The sequence below is a fragment of the Parasteatoda tepidariorum genome, chromosome X2, assembly GCF_043381705.1.
Source record: "Parasteatoda tepidariorum isolate YZ-2023 chromosome X2, CAS_Ptep_4.0, whole genome shotgun sequence".
NCBI lineage: Eukaryota > Metazoa > Arthropoda > Arachnida > Araneae > Theridiidae > Parasteatoda > Parasteatoda tepidariorum.
Window position 1 is genome coordinate 54,971,069 of NC_092215.1, and position 20,698 is coordinate 54,991,766.

At 28.6% G+C, this 20,698-nt stretch overlaps 1 protein-coding gene across 3 annotated transcripts in view; it reads left to right on the plus strand.

The window, feature by feature from the left end:
* Positions 1-15,872, plus strand: part of S2 (membrane-bound transcription factor site-2 protease) — a 33,727-nt gene extending 17,855 nt beyond the window's left edge. Inside the window, exons 4-10 of one of the 3 annotated variants that reach the window (XM_071188248.1) lie at positions 4,521-4,767; positions 4,892-5,054; positions 5,145-5,212; positions 10,269-10,461; positions 14,583-14,658; positions 15,100-15,161; positions 15,234-15,456. In XM_071188248.1, the coding sequence (XP_071044349.1) occupies positions 4,521-4,767; positions 4,892-5,054; positions 5,145-5,212; positions 10,269-10,461; positions 14,583-14,658; positions 15,100-15,161; positions 15,234-15,274 (850 nt within the window). In that variant the 3' untranslated portion in view covers positions 15,275-15,456. Of the gene's footprint in view, positions 1-4,520; positions 4,768-4,891; positions 5,055-5,144; positions 5,213-10,268; positions 10,462-14,582; positions 14,659-15,099; positions 15,162-15,233; positions 15,457-15,527 lie in introns of those variants that run through there. The other 2 variants (XM_016054679.3, XM_043041346.2) reach the window with 2 other exon arrangements.
* Positions 15,873-20,698: the final 4,826 nt, after the last annotated feature.

Consider the following 20,698-nt stretch of genomic DNA (forward strand, 5'->3'; position numbering starts at 1 on the left):
AAAATAATCACAGTAGCAGTATTTGATGGTAAATGTAGCTTATCGTAATTGAAGAATATGGCGTGCGACATTTTATGGTGAATTTGTGAACGTAAGTTTCAGAATGTATCGAAACATGAGGATGCTATTTGCTAATCATCTTTATCCAAAGAAAACCATGTAACCTAAATATCTAGCAGAATGAAGCGATTTTTTAAAGAATGAATCATACAATATGCAACTTATTATTTCAATATCTTATTCTTAAACATAACATGTTTCAATGTTTTTAAAATGCCACTAAACATTCAACAATTCCTTGAGTTATAGAAAAAAGAAATATCGTAAATTATAGAAAACCTTGTGAATGTGTATTAGAATTACTATACAATCTACATTCAGGGATGTGATTCTTTCGCGGATCTCCGCTTTCTTTCAGATTGTTCCATTTTCCCCGCTAATTTCCGCGGAAATGTTTTTTTTTTTGAACAAGTTAAAGTATTTTATGAGGAATTTAAATTTCCGCGGAGCGGAAGTATTGAAGGCCTCATTCCTCCCCCTGAAGTTTCTCTAAAAATCATTTCCTTGGGATAAAACTGGTTGACCTTTATACAGGGATGAGATTTTTTCACTTTTGCCTCTCGAATTTCAGCCTTTTTATCAAAAACTCCGATTCTCTAAAAGTTTAGTTTTTTTTTAAAAAATAAATATCTCGCTTTTTTTTTTTTTTGAAAATTCAGCTGTTGAAGTAAAATAATTATATTTATTTGCAATTTTCAAAGATAAACAGAAAATTCAAACTACGTCCTAGCTGCCAACCTTTCCGTATTTTTACTTATTTTAGCTATTTTCTCCTCTTTTACGCTCAGAAAATAAGATTTTTCGTATTTTTATTCATCCGCCGGATATCTCGTATTTTCGCAATCCAGACGTCGTGACCCTGTCGTCTGGCGTGAAAGCAAATGTAAAAAAAAAATAAAAAAAATAGAGGTGGATTTGCTGTGAAAATATTTATTTGCTTATTCAATTAATCTTGTAAAATTTTATTTATTGTGTCTAAACAAAAACAATTCAAACAAGCCTTTTAGAAATCCCAAGTTCAGACTCTGCAAATATCTCGATTCTTATTCACGCGATTGTAATATCAATCATCGATTTTCGTATTTACCTGATTTAAAAGTTCCGCATTGCAATTCTTATTTACGCTATTTAAACATCGTACATTATGATTCTTATTTACGAGATTTAAAAATCCAATATCGCGTTTTTTATTTATGCATTTTTAAAATCGCGATTTTATTATCAAGCATCGATTTTCGTATTTACCTGATTTAAAAGTTGAACGTTGCGATTCTTATTCAGGCGATTTAAATATCGTACATTGCGATTCTTATTTACGAGATTTAAATATCCAATATTGCGATTTGTACTTACGCGCTTTTAAAACCCTGTGTAGCGATTCATATTCACGCGAGCTTAAAATCCAATGTCGTGGTTCGTTTTTACGGTTGTAATATCAAACATCGATTTTTGTACTTATACGTGCTTTAAAAGTTAGACAATGTGATTTGTATTCGCGCGATTTAAAAATGATGCATTGTGATTCGTATTTACGTGATCTAAAAATTACGCATCATGATTTGTATTTTCTCATTTTTTAAAATTCGATATAGTGTTTCATATTCACTTAATTTAAAAGCCTCATATCGGGATTCATATTCTCTCAATTTAAAATCATGCAATTGATTCATATTCATATATTCATGCAATTTTTAAATTAATCATCGGGATTTATAATCACATGGCTTACAAGTTTAAAAATCGCACTTTTTTTGTTAAATTTCTGTATTTATATATACTTGGATTTCCTCTTTTTTACTTTGACTACTCTCATCCCTGTACATTTTATTTTTCAAGCAGTTTTTGTTTCTTCAAACTTTAGAAGACCTAGAAGACTCAATTAAATCTGTAAAAATGATTATCCCTAAAATTTTGTATATAGCTATAATAAGTTACGTCAATTTGATTTTAGTATGAAATCCTCGAATAAATATAGCAAAAACAATATATCTAAATAATATCAGGTAAAAAGTTCATGTATTTAAATTCTAAAAACTTAGAAAATCATAAATAATTTATAAATTAATTCAAATTTTCTTTTCAAATGAGTTAAAAATTTTTTTTGTTGCTTTTTGGACAGAAATCAGCTTTAAAATTGTCTATTGCCTAGAAACTTCGAGATATTTTCTATTAACAATTAACTAATCCTCTCCCAGCAATCACAGAGCATTATTTCATTTTTTTTTTTTACATTCAGAGTTACACATACTCAACCTAGCAAAATTAAGCATTAAGCTTTTGAATTAGTCAATGGGTTATCTTAAAATATTAATTTGCCCTGGCAACTTTTTTTGGCGGTTTTCTGGACTATCGCCAAATATATAAACCTTTATTGCCACCCAATTTTTTTTAAAATTTTGTCTACCCCAAGTGTCTAGATTCCAAATATGTAAAAAAAAATATATGTTTATTCAGAGAAAGTACGTTTTTGTGTCTGATTTCGTAACTTAATTAATAGTTAGCACTAATTAATTAGCATATTTGAGGTCACCCCCAGGAACCATTAAGATCGACTTTCAGTTCGTGAAAATCCGATCATTAGAACGAAAGTTATTGAGGGTGATATCTTTTTTTTTTGCGGATTGTACATCCAGTAAACTATCTTGGGGGATAATTCCCAGGTTTTACCAATTGCCTTTCTGCAAGACCAGAATATCTTCTTGGCCCTGTGGATACATTATTCTAGATAACCCCAGTTAAGTTTGGAGTCATAAAAAACCCTGAGAAACTTAACTTTCTCAGTGAGTTCCAACCTATAATCTAGGTAATACACATCACTTAGATTTAAATGCTTTTTCCTGGTGAAGGCTACAAGACTTATCTTGGAAGGGTTAACAGATAAGCCAGAATCAGAGCACCATCTATCAACTTCTAGAAGTGCACCATTCATGATTTCAGAGACTATTTTGCCGCGCTTTCCTCTGACAATAATAGCACCATCATCAGCATACCCAACATAGGGAATGCCAAGATTGGCTAACCGAACTTATATAGGGTTCTTAATACTGTGTGTGTGCATATATATATATATATATATATATGTACATTTCCAGAAACAACACACTTGTGTTTGTGTATCACTGCACGTTACGAAATATATTTTTTTAAAAATATTTTTTAAAAATATTAAAAACTTTTTTTTTAGGACCATTATTTTATTTTTATAAAATTTTATTTACTGCACATAAGCTGTAAGTATATAGAACTCATAAAATAAGTTAAAAATATCGAGAAAACGTGGGAAATAATAAAGATTAATGAAAGGAGAGGAATAAAATTATTATATTAAAATATTTTTAGAAATATTTAAAAAAAAATGTATTTGAAAAAAATATCACATGACTATATTTGCAATATATATAATTGTGTGATATCATATCGTATTATAATCATGCGTGTGTGAGCTGATGAAGAGATTATTTCTTTTTATTATTTTGTTTTCTGGCTTTTTAAAAAATTTTTTTTGAATAAAATTTTTTAAAAATATATTATACTTATAGTTTTCTTCTTCTCTTTTCATTAGTCTTTATTATTTTCTATGCTTTCTCTATATTTTTAACAAATTATTAACTTATCTATATACTTGCAGTTTATGCGCTGTAAATAAAACTTATTCATTTTCTTCATTTTTCTTTCTTTTCTTTTTATCCTTTTTGTCTCCATTGCGCTATATATGTATAAAATATATACATACTAAGACTCTTTTGATTTCATAACATTGTGATGGAGGATGTGGGTCCTTGGTAGTGGGCTTTTGTATTTTGTGTCAAATATGCATGTTTCAGTATAGGATATTGTCCACTGAACTTATATATTTTAAAAAACTGTAAAAGAGCAAAAAAATTACTTTAATAAGCAAATTGTACTGTAAATAAAAAATCTTTCAATTAATTAAGAAAATACAAAATTTATGAAACAAATGGGATTTTATCTAAAAACTAGGAGGTATGCCATTTTCCTGTGTACCTTCTCTATTACATTCCTGTGTGTATTGAGTTTAATATTTGTATTTAGTACATGAAAATTCACCTAAGCTTTTGTTTTAAAATACCCAGTTTGAAAAACAAAATAAAAATCTGATTTAAGCTTTCAAAAAAAAAAAAAAAAAATGACTAACTTCACCCAATTTTTTTAAGGTCTTTTCACTGTGCTATTTTTGAAAAAAAAAGAGTGTTTCTGAGTTTCTTAAATTTTATTATTGTGTTTTGCATGCTGATTTCTTTATATTCTGATCATGTGTTTTTTCTGATCAGGTGATAATCAGTTTTCTCTTTTAAAGAAACTTGACCACTCAATCTGATATTTTTAATGTCTTCTCATTGTACTGCCATTAAAGAAGAATGCTACTAAGTTTCTTAAATGATATAATATTGTGTTTTGCTAGCTTATCTTTTTGATTATGATAATATTTCTATTTTTAGGGAGAAAGTGCCTGTGGAAAGTTGTGGTTTTGCTTTGGCTCTAATACTTCCTGTTGCATTTGTGAATTTGGATTATCGTAGAATGAGTATTTGCTCTTCCAAGCAGCAGTTACGTGTTTATTGTGCTGGAGTTTGGCATAATTTAGTTTTACTTCTCCTTAGTCTATTTTTTGTTAATTATGCACCATCTGTTTTGTATCCACACTATCAAACTGATGTAGGAGTAACAGTTTTAAATGTTGAAAAGGTAAAATTAAAATCTTAACTTTTTGTATTTGAATTTTTTTTTCTTCATCTAAAGGTTATTATTTTAGTTAAATAGTTTGAGCATAATGCTAGTTTATGTAAACATAATGTTGTATATTTTTTAGCAATCTAGTTTAGCTCATTTTGGAGGTTTAACTAAAGGTGATGTTGTGTCCTCTATTAATAACTGTGAAGTAAGAAATATAGGATCTTGGTTCAATTGTCTTGTAGAAACTTCTCTTTCACCTCCGATGGGATTCTGTTCTTCAAAGAAATTTATTAAAGATTGTAAGTTTTAAATATCTTAAAGAAAAATTCAACTCTATTGAAGTGAGATTGATTTTTTTTAAGAACTTATATATTTTTTTCTTTTTTTAGATGGTAACATTTCCCATTCTTGCATTAACTCTAGTGATCACTTGTTCTTTAAAATCTTTACTGATGAAGTAAGTTGAATTTTAATAATTTCATTTCTTTAATACAATACATATTGTTTTGCAATGTAGAAACAAAGTATTAATTTTAGGTAAAAAAAAAGTTATTTGCACTTTTTGAATTTTGATTGTTGTAGCTATACAATTATACTAAAGAGGCTTCTTTCTTTCTGACCAAACTTAATTGTCATAGAGGAGTAAATATGGAATGAAGAATTTTAAGCATGCTATAATTCATTTTTATCGCAATGAATCTCTGCTCGGCAGTATCTTTTGAAACATGAAAAATTCAAGTTTCAAAAGCTCATTGTATTGTGCATGTTTCTTTTAAAATGTGAAAAATACAATAAAATCACTCAATTAAAGTAGGAAAAATAAAGCTTGCATTATTCTAAAATGGGAAAACTTTCTTTGACAGAAATATAACAAGACAATTTTGCGATCAGCATTTTTTGAAAGGTAGTTAAGTATTATGCATTTGCCTATTTTTAGAGTTTTGTTAAATATTTATATTTTTTCATAATTTATGTCAATAGTTTTTCAATGGCATTAAAATTGTTTTTCATCATCAGCAGTAGAAGTAAATTTTTAAAAAATCTAGAATTTGATAATAGGCATTATTAAGGTATTCGTTTCCACAGAATTTTGTTTTAAAAAAAGGCATAATTAAAATTTTAATTTTATGTTTGGTTAACAGAAAGTCCTAAAATTGTAATTTTAAAGTTTAAAAATCTATAAAATATTTTTCAATATAAGGGCAAACTTGAGGTTAAAAACTACGAATTTTTCATGTCACGCTAACAACTTTTCAACTACAGTGTAACGTCCCATATCCGGACGTCCCTTTTCCGGAAGGGTCAATTTCCCGGACACTTTTTAACAATCAAAATAAACAAACATTTCTTCATCTTCCCCACTCTCTTACTTTAGNCTGAAAACTAATTTTATTTGTCTTAAAGTATATCTTATTCAAATAAATTAAGGTAATAATACTCGAAGGAAGCCAAAAAAAATTTTAGTTTTGTTTTTTTGCGTTTACTTCTGGTTTACTTTCATGTCACGCTAACAACTTTTCAACTAATTGTAATGCATAAATTTCAAAATATACTTTTTCTAGATCAATAATTACTTGTATTTTGAATTAAAATCTTAAAAAAATAATTAATAGAAGTAATTACATTGTTTAATATTCTGAATATTTTTACTCAGCGCCTCATAAAAATAACAAATTAAAACTTCAACCTTAGCTTTTAGTTCAAAACATTGCTAACATTATACAAAATCCACATTGAAAATTTCAAAGAATTCTGTAATAAACTTTTTTTTGATATGTGTGTTAGGGTAAAGAAATTTTCTGAAAATCAATGTGTTTCAGAAATGCATTTAAAATTCAAGAAAATGTGAAACGTAAGAAAATTCTGACATCAAAAAAATTAATTTCTGAAAACTAATTTTATTTGTCTTAAAGTATATCTTATTCAAATAAATTAAGGTAATAATACTCGAAGGAAGCCAAAAAAAATTTTAGTTTTGTTTTTTTGCGTTTACTTCTGGTTTACTTTCATGTCACGCTAACAACTTTTCAACTAATTGTAATGCATAAATTTCAAAATATACTTTTTCTAGATCAATAATTACTTGTATTTTGAATTAAAATCTTAAAAAAATAATTAATAGAAGTAATTACATTGTTTAATATTCTGAATATTTTTACTCAGCGCCTCATAAAAATAACAAATTAAAACTTCAACCTTAGCTTTTAGTTCAAAACATTGCTAACATTATACAAAATCCACATTGAAAATTTCAAAGAATTCTGTAATAAACTTTTTTTTGATATGTGTGTTAGGGTAAAGAAATTTTCTGAAAATCAATGTGTTTCAGAAATGCATTTAAAATTCAAGAAAATGTGAAACGTATGAAAATTCTGACATCAAAAAAATTAATTTCTGGAAACTAATTTTATTTGTCTTAAAGTATATCTTATTCAAATAAATTAAGGTAATAATACTCGAAGGAAGCCAAAAAAATTTTTAGTTTCGTTTTTTGCGTTTACTTCTGGTTTTGGTTTTGTCTGTCAACATACAAAAAAAAAAAAANAAAAAAAAAAAAAAAAAAAAAAAAAAAAAAAAAAAAAAAAAAAAAAAAACTATAACTTCATTCCTCAGAATTGTAATTAAGAATTTTAAAGTGGTTTGGAATGTTAATGAACTAAAGTTTAAATATGGGTAATAAAAAAAAATTGACATTTTCGTCAAAATTGTCAATTTTCACCTTAAAATACACATAAAAATTAGCCACAGAATTCACGTTTGAGAAAAAATCTTTATCAAGTGCTATTTCTCTTTATATAATAAAGTAACACCTTTATTTATTTATTGTTTTGAAAATTGTAATGCTGTCAAATCAAATTATCATAAATATTATTTTAGGAGCAAAAAGTCCCACTCAAACAAAAATGAAAACTTTTACTTACAATCCAAAATGGTGTGCAAAGGCTCCTTTTAACAATGTTTTTTTCTTTTTTTTTTTAGAAGCTCTGTCACCAAGCAAATTAAAAAAAGCCATAGTTTAAGTACCTTACACTTGAAGTAATGCAATGATTTTTAACAATGTATATAATCTTGCTTTGAAGAATTATGTGGACTTTAGAACAGACGAATTACTTAAATATTTTAAAAGTTATTAAACTTCTTTAAAAATTGCCAATTTGCAGCATTTTTCCAAATCAAAATTATCAAAATCACTACCTTATTCTCAGTTTTTAAAATTTTTATGAGCCCAAGTAATGCAGCATTGGAGTAAGTTTTTAAATATTAAAAAATTAAACAGCAAACTTTTCATTTTCACAAAATTGTGACTTTTAAAAAAAAGCGTAGACAGCCTGGTTTTCGATAGGCTAAACTTGAGCTAGCAGTCATGAGTAACAGTTGCAAACTTACAGCAGTCATAAAAATAGCATATTATTCACAAAAAAGCATAATTTCATATTAAAACGGAGCCTTCAAAAAACAGCCTTAACTCTTAACGTCTCGTTTATCTTAGTATATATAAGAATACAATCTTGGCATTAACATTAAAAAAATACATCTGTTACCTAACAATTTCTTTAAGGTTTCTTGTTCAAATAATTTTGTAGAAAGCAATATAAAAACTGTAATTTTTTTATTATTGCTCTTATTATTTTTTAAAATTAAACATAATGTTTAATAGAGAGTAAGTATGCCCAAATAAGTCTTTAAGCAGCATTACTTAACTGTCTTTTGTATAACAGATAGTCAAGATAAAATTGAATACCTTTTGTATTATCATGTCATCATAGCTTAGTAATCACTTTAAAATTTTTGATTTTTTTTCCTTGCTTTTCAAATATACCAGTAATTTCTTTTAATCCTTTTGCATAAAGTTAAAAGGGAATTCAAGTAAAAAAGTTTTTTAAAGTTAGATGAAAGATATTAAAAACATGTTTTCTATTTTAAAATGTATTTTTTTAATTTTTTTTTTGAACCTATACAGTTCTAGAGGTTGCATTGATAGTTCAAAATTAGATTTAATTGATCTTTCAGTCCTTGAGAAAATATCTTGTTTCAATGAATCCTAGAGGTTCCATGAAAGTAATGAGTTTTGTTATGAAATATCAGAGATATTTTGTTACAAAACTGGTATGAAATTATTTCTCCTCTCAAATTTGTTGCAGTTTACTTCTGAATCTTTACTAGTTCAAATTTGTGTTTTGCACTGCATACACTAAATTTTATTGATTATGTTACTTTTCTGCTGTTTTAAGAAATGGTAAAAATTTGTGTATTTTCTACTATTTTTAAATTTTTATTAGGATTTAATTTATTGAATACAAGCTTTTTTTTTCTGAAATTTTATTTTCACTCCAGAGATTATACAAGGTGTTTTAGCTATGGTTAAAATGAAAGGACAAAGCAGATATTTAAAAAGAATAAAAAATCTTATCAGAACATAGGATAGTTAACACTATTTAGAGCCCCTAGTCAGGTTGCAAATTATATGTAATATACAAGGACAATAAACAAAAATCCTTTTACATCATTTTATTTTTGCTGTATTTCTGCACATGCTACATATTTATGACCAAAATTACTATGAAAGAGGATTAAAGTTTTGGTCAGACACCTGAAAGTATTCATTGCATCATGCTGCATGAAATGGTGTACCTTGTCAAACATATCAGAAGTATCTCAAACGCATCCAATTGTTGTAACAGGCTGGCCAAAACTTTGAGCATCTCTCAGAATGGTTTTTGTTTATTGTAATTCTATATTATGTCTAATTGGAAACCCCTTCTGGAACCTCTACTAGCATTTGCCTCTCCATGTGCCTATGTGATTTATTATTCTGGTACAACTTTTTGATTCTTCTCAACTATGTTGCTTTGATGGCAATATATAAATAAAGGAAAATAAACGTTCACAAAATGTAGTTCATTGATTTATTTTAAAAAATATATTAATGTAAAAAATATACCGTATATCTTGATCTATAACTTCTACTTTTAAAAAAACCCATAAATTGTTTTGACTTATACACAGCAATAAAGTCAAGCATTCGTTGATTCTGAAATAGCAATGCATTATAAACAATGAAATAGATATGACTAAATCTGTATCAATTTAACCCTTTCAAAAACCATTTTTAATCTGTTATTAATTTTGCATTTTCTCTCATCATACTTTTTGTTTATAAACAATACTTTAAATTACATTCTGAAACAAAATTAAGTGTAAGAAAAGTTAAATTCAAGAGTATTTCAATGTAAATAACTTCAGATAATGTAGTAGATTTAATAATTTTTTATGTTTTTTAATTTTAGAAATTTTTATATTTGTTTTTTTCAGTTGTCGACTTACACACTCAATGTGCCAGAAATTTGATATCTTGTAATTAAAAATAGAGGCCGACTTATATACTGGCATATACGGCAGTTTAAAATTTTCTGACTCTTATTTTGAATCTGGATCTAATTTGCCAGTTTTACTCATGAATAGTTTTTAGTACAGTTAGCTATAAATGTTAATCCAGTTATATATTTTTATAGGTTAATAATTTTATATGCTTGCCTGCTCGCAAAGCTATTGATGAAGCGACATTTTGCCGAAATAATTCAGACTGCTTAGAGAAGCTTTGTTTAATGCCTGTTCTTTCAACAAATCAAGAAAAAGTTATCAAAGTGAAGAGAAATTTTCAGAAATCTGTATTATTCATTGGATCTGTTGATGAGTTTTTTTTAGGTATGCATATTGTGTTTGAAAACTTCTAAACAGAAAATTTTTTGAACTCAAAACATCAACTTGTCTCAAAATCATGCCAGTCTAAAAAACTGACTTGTTATAACCATATTTCTCACTTATACTATGGATTTCAATCAGAATTGGACTTCTTACTAATACAGATTTTAATTCTTAGGTAAATAGTTGGCAAAACTTAATTCATCAGGACAAGAAATAAACAGGATTACCTATTTTGGATAAAATTTTATCAAATATTGAAAATAAAAAAAATGGACTCAATAAATGAAAGTTTATTTCGAAGATATGTAAAATATTGTCAAAATCTAAATTATTTATTAAAAAAACACTCTTATTGTTTAATCATTTAGGATAGTCAAGATAGTAAAAGGAGCCTTCCTTCCAGCTTGCAAAGAATTCTGAATTCTGGCAACTAAAGGCTGTTCCAAAATTTATGCAAGATTATATATAATTTTTAATTTAAACAAATTACATAGAATAGGGTTATGTATGGTATAACACATCAGGCAAATAACCTCCATTCCTTTGCTAGCACAAGGCAAACTTTTTTGTTCAAATTTTCCATGCTCATTTTGCATAAATGTGGCAAAATATCATTTACGATGATTTGTTCACTTTAGTTTTCAAATAACCTATTAGGAAAAAATCTAATAGCATTAAATCACACTAGGTTGCAAGTTCAGATCACCAAAACACGAGAATACACAACCAGGAAAGGTGCAGTAGTTGGATTATTTCATGGGGCTTTCAGCAATGAAAAATCATTGTTCTTATTTGCAGTGCTGAATTGTTACAAACTTTAAGCTATCAGCTATCTAACTGTTTTCTTTTTTTGGTTGCCAACACTAAGTAATTGATTATATATTTAATTCAAATCTTGTGTCAATTTTGGAACACCCTTCATGGAGGTGTCTGTGCTTAGTACAATTAAAATGGTTATTTAGACCACTCATGTAGGTAAAAAAAAGCCTTGTTCCAAGCTTGTAAAGAGTTCAAGTAAACTGTTTTCTATAAAGGTGTTTGTGCATGATACACCATTAAAATAGTTGAGAAAGAAAAAACTTCACCAATAGAAAAATTAAAATTTTTATCTCATTGCATACCTGCCAAGTCTCCTGTTTTTTAACGAAGACTCCTGTGTTTTACGACTATCTCCTGTTAACCAGTTTATTCTCAAATTTCTCCGTATTTGTTGAAGAAACTAGAAAAAAAAGAAAAAAGATTTGGGATAAAATAGCTGTTGGTGGCAAAAATACTTCTCTTTTTCCTCAACAGATGGTGCTGCAGATGTTGAGTATTAATAGTTTATGTAATTAAGAATAATGGTTTAAAAAATCTTCTTTAGATTCATATGAAAATTCTTCTTAGATTCATATATAAATTTTTTACTTTGCTAAATGTAAGTGCTAATATTATTTCCAAATTTGAATTTCTCTTTTTGACTTACTTGATGTATCAAAACTTAACGCATAGCCTTAAAATATCGCTAGTTAAATCTCAGTTATTTTATTTCTCCAATGTTGGCAGGTATGTTATTGTTAATTTTTAGAATTTTACTGCCATTTATATGTTTGTGTTATCATTAAAATAATATTTTTAAGCTTTGATTACTATTGATTGAGAGATTTTGCACCAAATTAAAAAATTTATATTATAGATGTATCTATACATTTACATTTTAATTTAAATTTTAATGTTGATATTAAAATCTAGAATTTCTTTGTAGTTTTCACCTAGAACATATAGATTAGTTTTGGCTTAAATTTAGTATTAAATGAGGTATTTTGAATCAAATTAGAAAGCTATTATACAGACAATAGATTTATATATTTACATTTTAATTTTGCCATTAAAAATCAGAATTTCTGCAGGGATTTCTCTAGGAACATATGGATTAGCTTTAGCATATTATTTAGTCACAGACATTTTTTTAATAAATTCACTATTTGTTTTATTGCATATTCATGTAAAATGTTTTTGGCTAAGGAAATAATGACTTCCAGTACTATTGTTCGAATCAAGGTTGAAAAAAAAATCATATTTTTTTGTTGCTGGTTTATTTGAAACAAAAGGTTGAATAATAATTTATGATCTAAATTAAAAGTATTTAAGCTATTATAAGGTATTATAATTACTTTACCTTACAACTTAGATTGCAAATAAAAATTTAATATTTATATTAAAGACTGAATTTCCTTTCGTTAGTCAATATATTTATAAAATATCTCATATTTTAAAATTATTTAATGCCATTAATTAATTGTTTTCAATTCACAACATTTATATCAATTTAAATAATAAGATGATCATGTTTTTCCCCAACTGAAATAATACAAACTTTAAGGAGAGCTTGGAAAATTCAGGAATATCTGAAAATATTAGAATAATGAAAAATACTAAAAATATCATATTGGCTGCATACAAAGGCATATATATAAAAAAAATTAAAGGTATATTTTACTGTTAATGATAAGTAAGAAATAAAAAATTTCTTCTTATGATTTTAAGCATATCATTACGCTTATAATGCAATATTGAGTTAAATAATATGCATTGTTTAAATTTTAAATGAATTTTGAATATTTTTAATTATGCTTTTTTATACTATTATTATTTAATATTAGAATCAATAACATCATAATATGTGGTGCACACAATAATTTGTTTATGCTGTTAACAGAAAAAATAAACCGAAAAATAAAATATAAAATGCAGAAAAGTACCTCATTTTCATTTATACTTTTGACTGTAGTGAGAGTAATGTATTTATGCTTGCTATTAACAAGATTAAAAAAAAATAGTAAAACTTTTGATCTTAACTTGCTCTATGATTGCTTTTTTTTTTTTTAATAATTTTAAAAACTATCTGAATGTAGAAATGATGATGGTCTATATTATTCGTAGAATTTTTAGAGTCATTATAAGACTTAACTTTAAATATACTACATTAATTATTTTATAATTATATTTTAGCAGAAAAGCATTATTAAAAGCATTACATTTATTCATTTAAAGTAACAAAGACTCACATTAGCAATTAAACTCAAGATAAAAAAATTTATGGGAGAATTTACTATTTTTCATTTGGTTATAATGAAACTATATTTATTTAAATAAAACTTCAGTTATTTAAAAGATTTTTCATTAAAAAAATTTTTCATTTAAAAAAGCCAAGCTTGTTTTTTTTTAAAGAAAAAAAACTATTCGGTTTATAAACCATGGTTTAAATCACATGAGTTTAAACTAGCCAACCCTGGTTCCAATAATATTATTGATATTTATAAAAATTTCTTGTTTAGGATATAGCTATTATAATTTATGAGGAACAATGTATTTAGTATGTATAAACTTCTTTTACTTTACGTGTATGCATTTATATGTTAATTAGCTATCGAACAATTGAAAATTTTTATGAATCCTTCAAAATTCATAAATTATATGATATTAAGCATTTACTTAGACCAACCAACCAACCAGCTACCAATTTTTCCAGCTTTCTGGAAAGATTTAATATTCATATTTAAAGTACTTTTATATTTTATTTTTGATTTATCAAATTTGATTTTTAATTATATTGACTTCAGCAAGAAATTAACAATTAGTTTTATATTTGTGTTGAAAGAATATTTATCTTTCATCACACATATAAAACTAAGTTAATTTCAACACATGTTTAAAACTAGCCATTTGTAGTATTAATCATCTGGTCTCGACAGATCCAACATTGATATAAGCTTTTCACCAAACCTTTGGTGATAGATGAACTGTTAAAAATGTTATTTGATAATGAGCAAATAAAAAATACTAGAAATTATCCATATAGATATGACTTTTTGTGTAAACATCCAGCATGAACCTTAATTAGAACCTAGTAGAACAATAGCATTTGATTTTTATTTTGTTTTTTTTGAACAGATTAATATTATGATGTTTAATTTATAAGCAACATAATAACTTTTTATCTTTTTATTTGTTTAATTACTTTTTTTAAATACATCTCCTGGTGACAGTCTTTTAAATAATAAGGATTTTTCTTTTGAAAAAGTAAGGACTCCTAAAAAAGTAATTTATTACAGAATTGTAATGATACTATTCTATTTCAGTTAAAACTAGTTCATGGGTTTCTGATGTCAAATTTCCCAGCATTGAACTGATTACTCATTTGGAAAACTTTTTCAAGTATCCTTTTAAAACTATATTTTCTATTATCATTTTTAACTCAAGATAAAGTATATTGCCACCTGATTTTAAAGTATATAAAAATTCTGTTTCAATTTTTTTTATTTATAAGTATGTAAATTATATTATTAGATGTAAATTGTAGCTCTGAAATTTTGTAAGACATAGAATTTCTTGCTGTAGATTAAACTCGAGTTAAAGTAATTTTTTGTAACTTTTTGAATCAACTAATTTTTTTAAATCAGTAAACCCGCTTTAATTGGATGAAAATTAAAATCTGTATTACATAATAATTGGATGAAACTCAAAAATTTTCTCGATATGCCTAAAAGTTTTTTTTCTTCCAAAAATACCTTTAACTAAGAAAACAAATGCACTATTTTGAGAAAATTATTTCACAAACAGCTGATTGTTACAATTTCTTTTCTAATTTTCTTTCAGAATTAGGCATATCAAGATCAATGTTAGGTATCTGATCGATGTTAGGTGTACTAAAATAAGAGGTAAATTGTTCAACATTTAGCATACTTCTGAAGGAAAATATAAATTCATTGCTTACTTTATTTTAATATTAGGAAACTGCAGCCTTAGAACTTTAATTGAGGAGATAGTCTGATAACAAGTAAGTTCAAAATTTGTTTTCCTCCTTTTTTTTGTTGCATTTTTGACTATGAACTGGAAGCTGCTTTGATTAGTTGAATGTAGAATCAGTTCTTTCTTAAACAGTGTGGGAGGAAACTGTGTATACTTATTGACTTATTAAATTTCATTTGGCTCTCATCAGCAATTAGTAAATCTAGATTTACTTGGTTATTGTAGTATGCTCTTCAATTTAAATTAAAAAATTTTGTTCCTTAATATGAATATAGGTATCTTGCTGGTATTTGTGGTGGCCTTATAATTATGAATGTTATTCCTTGCTATTTTTTGGATGGTGGACACATTATTGAACACTTACTTGATTATACTTATAGATTTTTTAAACAAAATCTATGCTTAAAAAGAAAAACCTATCTGGCTACAAGATTCAAAATTGTAGGTTTGGTGTTGTTAGTTGTCAACATTCTTTTAGGTCTAAAGAATCTTAAAGTTATCAATTTGTAATTTTTTTAGTTTATAAAGTTGTTTATTATTTATACCATAATATTTTTGATACTATATTTATGTGATATACTGTTATTTTATTTTTAATAAATAATTCTTTCTTAAGTACATTCCATTTCCTGAATTTCATTTTTATCAGAAATTTTTAAAGCGATCAATATAAATCTTTTCTTGAAAGTAGTTAACTCCCTCAAAATACAACCACCTTTCAAAACCTCTGGTCAACAATAAAATCTTTTCTTAGGTGAAAGTAGCAATTACTGAATGAATTTAACATGCTGAAAAAGAGTATCACATTAAAAAGAGTCTATTGAATCCCAGTGCAGAGGTATTTACATTTGTGTTTTAAAGGTTCTTACATAAAAAGCAATTATCATTTTTATATAATATATCCCATCAAGTACCTGCAAGGGAAATTCCTTTGACTCATTGTAGCAAAAATTAAAAAAAGCTTTTTTTTGTGGTGCCTAAAATTAAACAGTTTTCAGAGACCCCAAGTTTGAAAAAATTCTTTTAAGTTAAGGGGGAACATGGAAGTATATAAAAAAGAAATTTTTTTTAATAAAATTTATTATAATTGTGATAAATTTAATAAATTTTTTTAGAACTTTTTACGCTTATTTTAATCTTTATTTAAATCATGTTATAAAATACAAAAATTTAAAAAAATAGCGCTTTTAAATTATAATGTTTATAACTTAATTTTTTAAATTATTCATAACTTGTTGCACTCATAATTTAAAAAAAAAAATTAATTGTCCAAATTTGATTCTATTTTGGTTTTTTAAAGGCTGTTTGAATGTAGTTTACGTTTCAGTGTAGCACATAGGATTTTGGAAGAAATTTTTTTTTCACAAAGTGATGTTTTGAAAAAAAAAACTAAAAAATGATATAAATCAAGTTACATTTTTGTGAATTATTTAAAACAACTTAACTCAATTAAAAAATCCATATGCACAAGGAAAACTATATTTATTGTGAACATTGTGTCAAAATTTGAAGTAAATTGATTGAAAATGTTAGAGTTATGACAAGTAAGAGAAACATAGTTTTGAATAAATTAAATTTAAAGTTTTATAATCAATAAATCATATAAATATATAAAATTTTGCAAATAACTGTAATCCATCAATACCAAGTCCATAAGATGCTTCTTCTCCATCGTTTTCTGCCGTCTCATGCTAGTCCAGCCCTGTTCCTTGTCAATCTACCCTCATGTTTTTAGAGTTTCAGTCAAAATTCTGAGGTAATCTTCATTTCAAGAATATTCTTTGGCTGCTGAGCTTACATTTGCAGTACACTCTCGATTATCTGTGCTCATTCCGGAGTCGCAAAAAAAATTTAAAAAGAAACATTTTCAAGATTAAAAAAATTTGATTTATGAAATTATAACACTACCAAATTTTTGGAAGCAATATTCGTTATTGGATTGCAGTATATGGAATATCAGCAGCATGGTCAAAGGTAAAATCATCTATGTTATCCCGATCTTGGAGAAAGATCATACCGCTTGATGAACAATCTTCTTCAGATGTTCAAGAAAAATATGATAACAGTATTCTCGAACAAGCAAAAGAAATCTAAGGTTTCGAATCTAAGGTCTTTGCGCTCCGTGCCACAGGTCCTGGGTTCGATCCTTGGGCTGGGCAAGGTTGACTTCCTTTCAGTTGATCACATTTTCATATTTCTGCGAGCTATTGGTATTTTATATTGTATATAACTGTTTTATCTGATTTTATTCACTTTTATTTCCTACCCATAAACCGTTTTACCTTTTCTGTGTATTTTATGGAATTACGCTTTTTATTGATTTTTATGAACTTTTAAAAATACATGTCTTGAGATAAACAATTTTATTAGTTTAATTTATTTTATGACAATGAAACTATTGTGTGCAATTTACCATTAGATCTAACTAAACAAATTGTTTGGCGCAGCATATCCTCCTTTGGATCTTGTGCCATTAAACTTCTACATTCAATCAATCAACCCTTCAATGAGTCGATAAATGAGTACCAAGCATGCTTGGGAACTAAATACTGGGGGTTCCGCATTCGGCTGACCACCTGACTGGAACATCTGCCCCAGAGCCCAAGGTCAAGAAAACTGAGATGGGCACAATAGGCCTTGGCCCTCTATTGGCTGTCGCGCCTCTGAGTTTAGTTTAGTAGGTTTCTATTGTATTTTGAACTATCCTTCGTGGTATCCAAGTAGGACACATAATAACTAAGGTATAAGTTTAATAAAACAACATAACATAACAATAACATGCTTGCAGCACGCATCAAGGTTAGCGATGAACATCTATTAGGAATGTGTTTATATACTCTCTGGAAAGGTAAGGCAGCGCCGTTATTCAGGAACTACAGACTGTCGTTGACTCGTAGTGATGACGGAAGGTGACGTCGATTGACATCACAACACCCCTTTGCCCTAGGATAGAACAAAGTCTTTGAACCTGCTTGGCCTGACGATGGTATGTCTGGACCTCATGGTTCTGGAAGTCTGTTCTGGAACAGGAACAGAAGACTCTTGATTTGGTATTGTAGGTTCAACTACTACACTTTGAGAATCAGCACTGGAAGGAATGGGAGATGGTACTTCAGTCTCGACACTCGTAGCTGGTGGAGATGCTATATTAGGATCAGACGGGACAGTCAACGGATCAGGAATACGCTTCCGCATTTGATCCACATGACGTTTAACTACCTCGCCTTCTGTAGTCACAGCTTGGTAGGAAACTGGACCTGTAGGTTTGATGACCGTTGCTGAAAACCACTTTGGACCCTGTCCATAGTTTCTCACAAAGACTGGATCGTCGGCAATGAACGATCTTGGAAGAGAACCACCATTTTTTCTATCCGCATCTTGCTCCTGTCTCAACTTCCTCTCAGCCGTTAGATCTGGATGGAGTCTATCTAAGACGGTCCTCAGCTTTCTCCCCATCAACAGTTCCGCAGGACTAGCACTTGCTGTTGTGGTGGGAGTACAATGTTGTTGAAGAAGGAACTTGGCAAGCCTCTTCCTCCAATTTCCCTTCACAATACGTCTTAGGGCATCTTTGACGGTCTGGACTATTCTTTCAGCCTGACCATTTTCGGACGGACGTCAGGGTGCGATCATGACCCTTCGTACGGGATTCCTCTCTAAGAAAATCTGGTACTCCGATGCTCGAAACTGACCTCCGTTATCGGAAACGATGACTTCAGGTATCCCATGGGTAGCAAAGATTTCTCGCAGGACGTCAACTGTTGCAGAAGCAGACGTAGAAGTCATATGACGCATTTCTATCCACTGCATATGACGCACTTCTATCCACTGGCATCTACTATGATGAGAAATTCTTGTCCCTGGAACGGACCTGCAAAATCTATATGAAGATGGGACCAAGGTTTCTCTGGAATCTCCCATGGATGCACTGGAGCTTTAGGAGGAGCATGACGTGTCTGTTGACATTCCTGGCATCTTTGAACATGCACTTCTATGTCGTGGTCCATGCCTGGCCACCATACGTATGAACGAGCGAGAGCTTTCATTCTTTTGATCCCTGGGTGTCCCAGATGCAGAGCCTGGAAAACACGTGATTTTCCACACACTGGAATGACTACTCTATTACCCCATAACAAGCATTTTCGATGGGTAGAAAGTTCGTTACGTTTCGAGAAAAAAGTCTGAAATTTTTTATCTGGTCTTTCATTTGGCAATCCTCTCAAAGCCAAATTTAGTACTCTTGACAAAATTGGATTACGCAATGTTCATTTTGCAATCTCTGCTGCCTGAAGCGGAGGATCTTGTAAGTCCTCGGTAAACAATTAAAGGAGCGGGAACCTCAAATTTATCAGTCTCTTTTGGGAGTCTACTTAAAGAATGTGTTTTGAATCTTTTTCCCTGGTCTATGTATTAGAGTATACTCATATGCATCAAGTATTAAAGACCATCTCGGCATAAGCGGAGACAAAATTTCTTTAGTTGGCTTATTTTTTGAAAAAATTCCTAGCAGAGGTTGATGATCAGTTATAATAGTGAATTTATGTCCGTAAACAAAATGATGAAATTTTTTTATACCGAACACAATTGCCAACGCCTCTTTGTCGATTTGCACGTAATTTCTTTCTGTCGACGTGAGCGTACGCGATGCGAAAGCTATTGGTGCTTCGCAACCATTTTCAAGAACATGACTTAAGACAGCTCCTACGCCAAACGGAGATGCATCGCAAACTAAAGTTATCGGCAATTTTTCATCGAACAGAACCAAAACCGCTTCGGAACTTAACAATTCTTTTAAATATCGAAAAGCTTCATCGTGGACTTCAAACCATTTCCACACTGAATCCCTATCTAGAAGTCTATGTAATACTTCAGCTTTAGTAGCTTCGCCCTTTAGAAAACTATTATAAAAGTTTATCAAACCCAAAAACGCTTGTAACTGAACTTTATTTTTAGGTACTGGAAAAGCATGAATCGCTTCTACTTTACTTTTGGAGGGGTGGATGCCCTTCGCATCGATACGGTAGCCCAAAAAATCTACTTCCGTTACCCCAAATAAGCATTTGTTCCCATTTGCTTTAAGTAAAGTCCCGCTTTTCTCAAACGATCTAATACTTATTCCAAACGAGCGGCTAACTGTTCTTCCGAACTTCCTCTGACGAGTACATCATCAAAATATGGAACAACCTCTTCTAAATTTCAAAACAAATCTTCGATTAAATTTTGAAATATTCCTGGGGCTACGTTAATTCCGAATTGAAGTCTTTTTACCTTATGCGTGATGATAGTCTGAGCTTCAGCGGAAGCATCATCAACCGGTAATTGTAAATATGCTTGAGCCAAATCTATCTTAGCATAATAACCTCCACCTCTAAGATTAGAAAGAAGATGATTTACCGCGGGAATTGGATAAGGATGTGCGTTCATTGCTTTATTTAACGTGATTTTA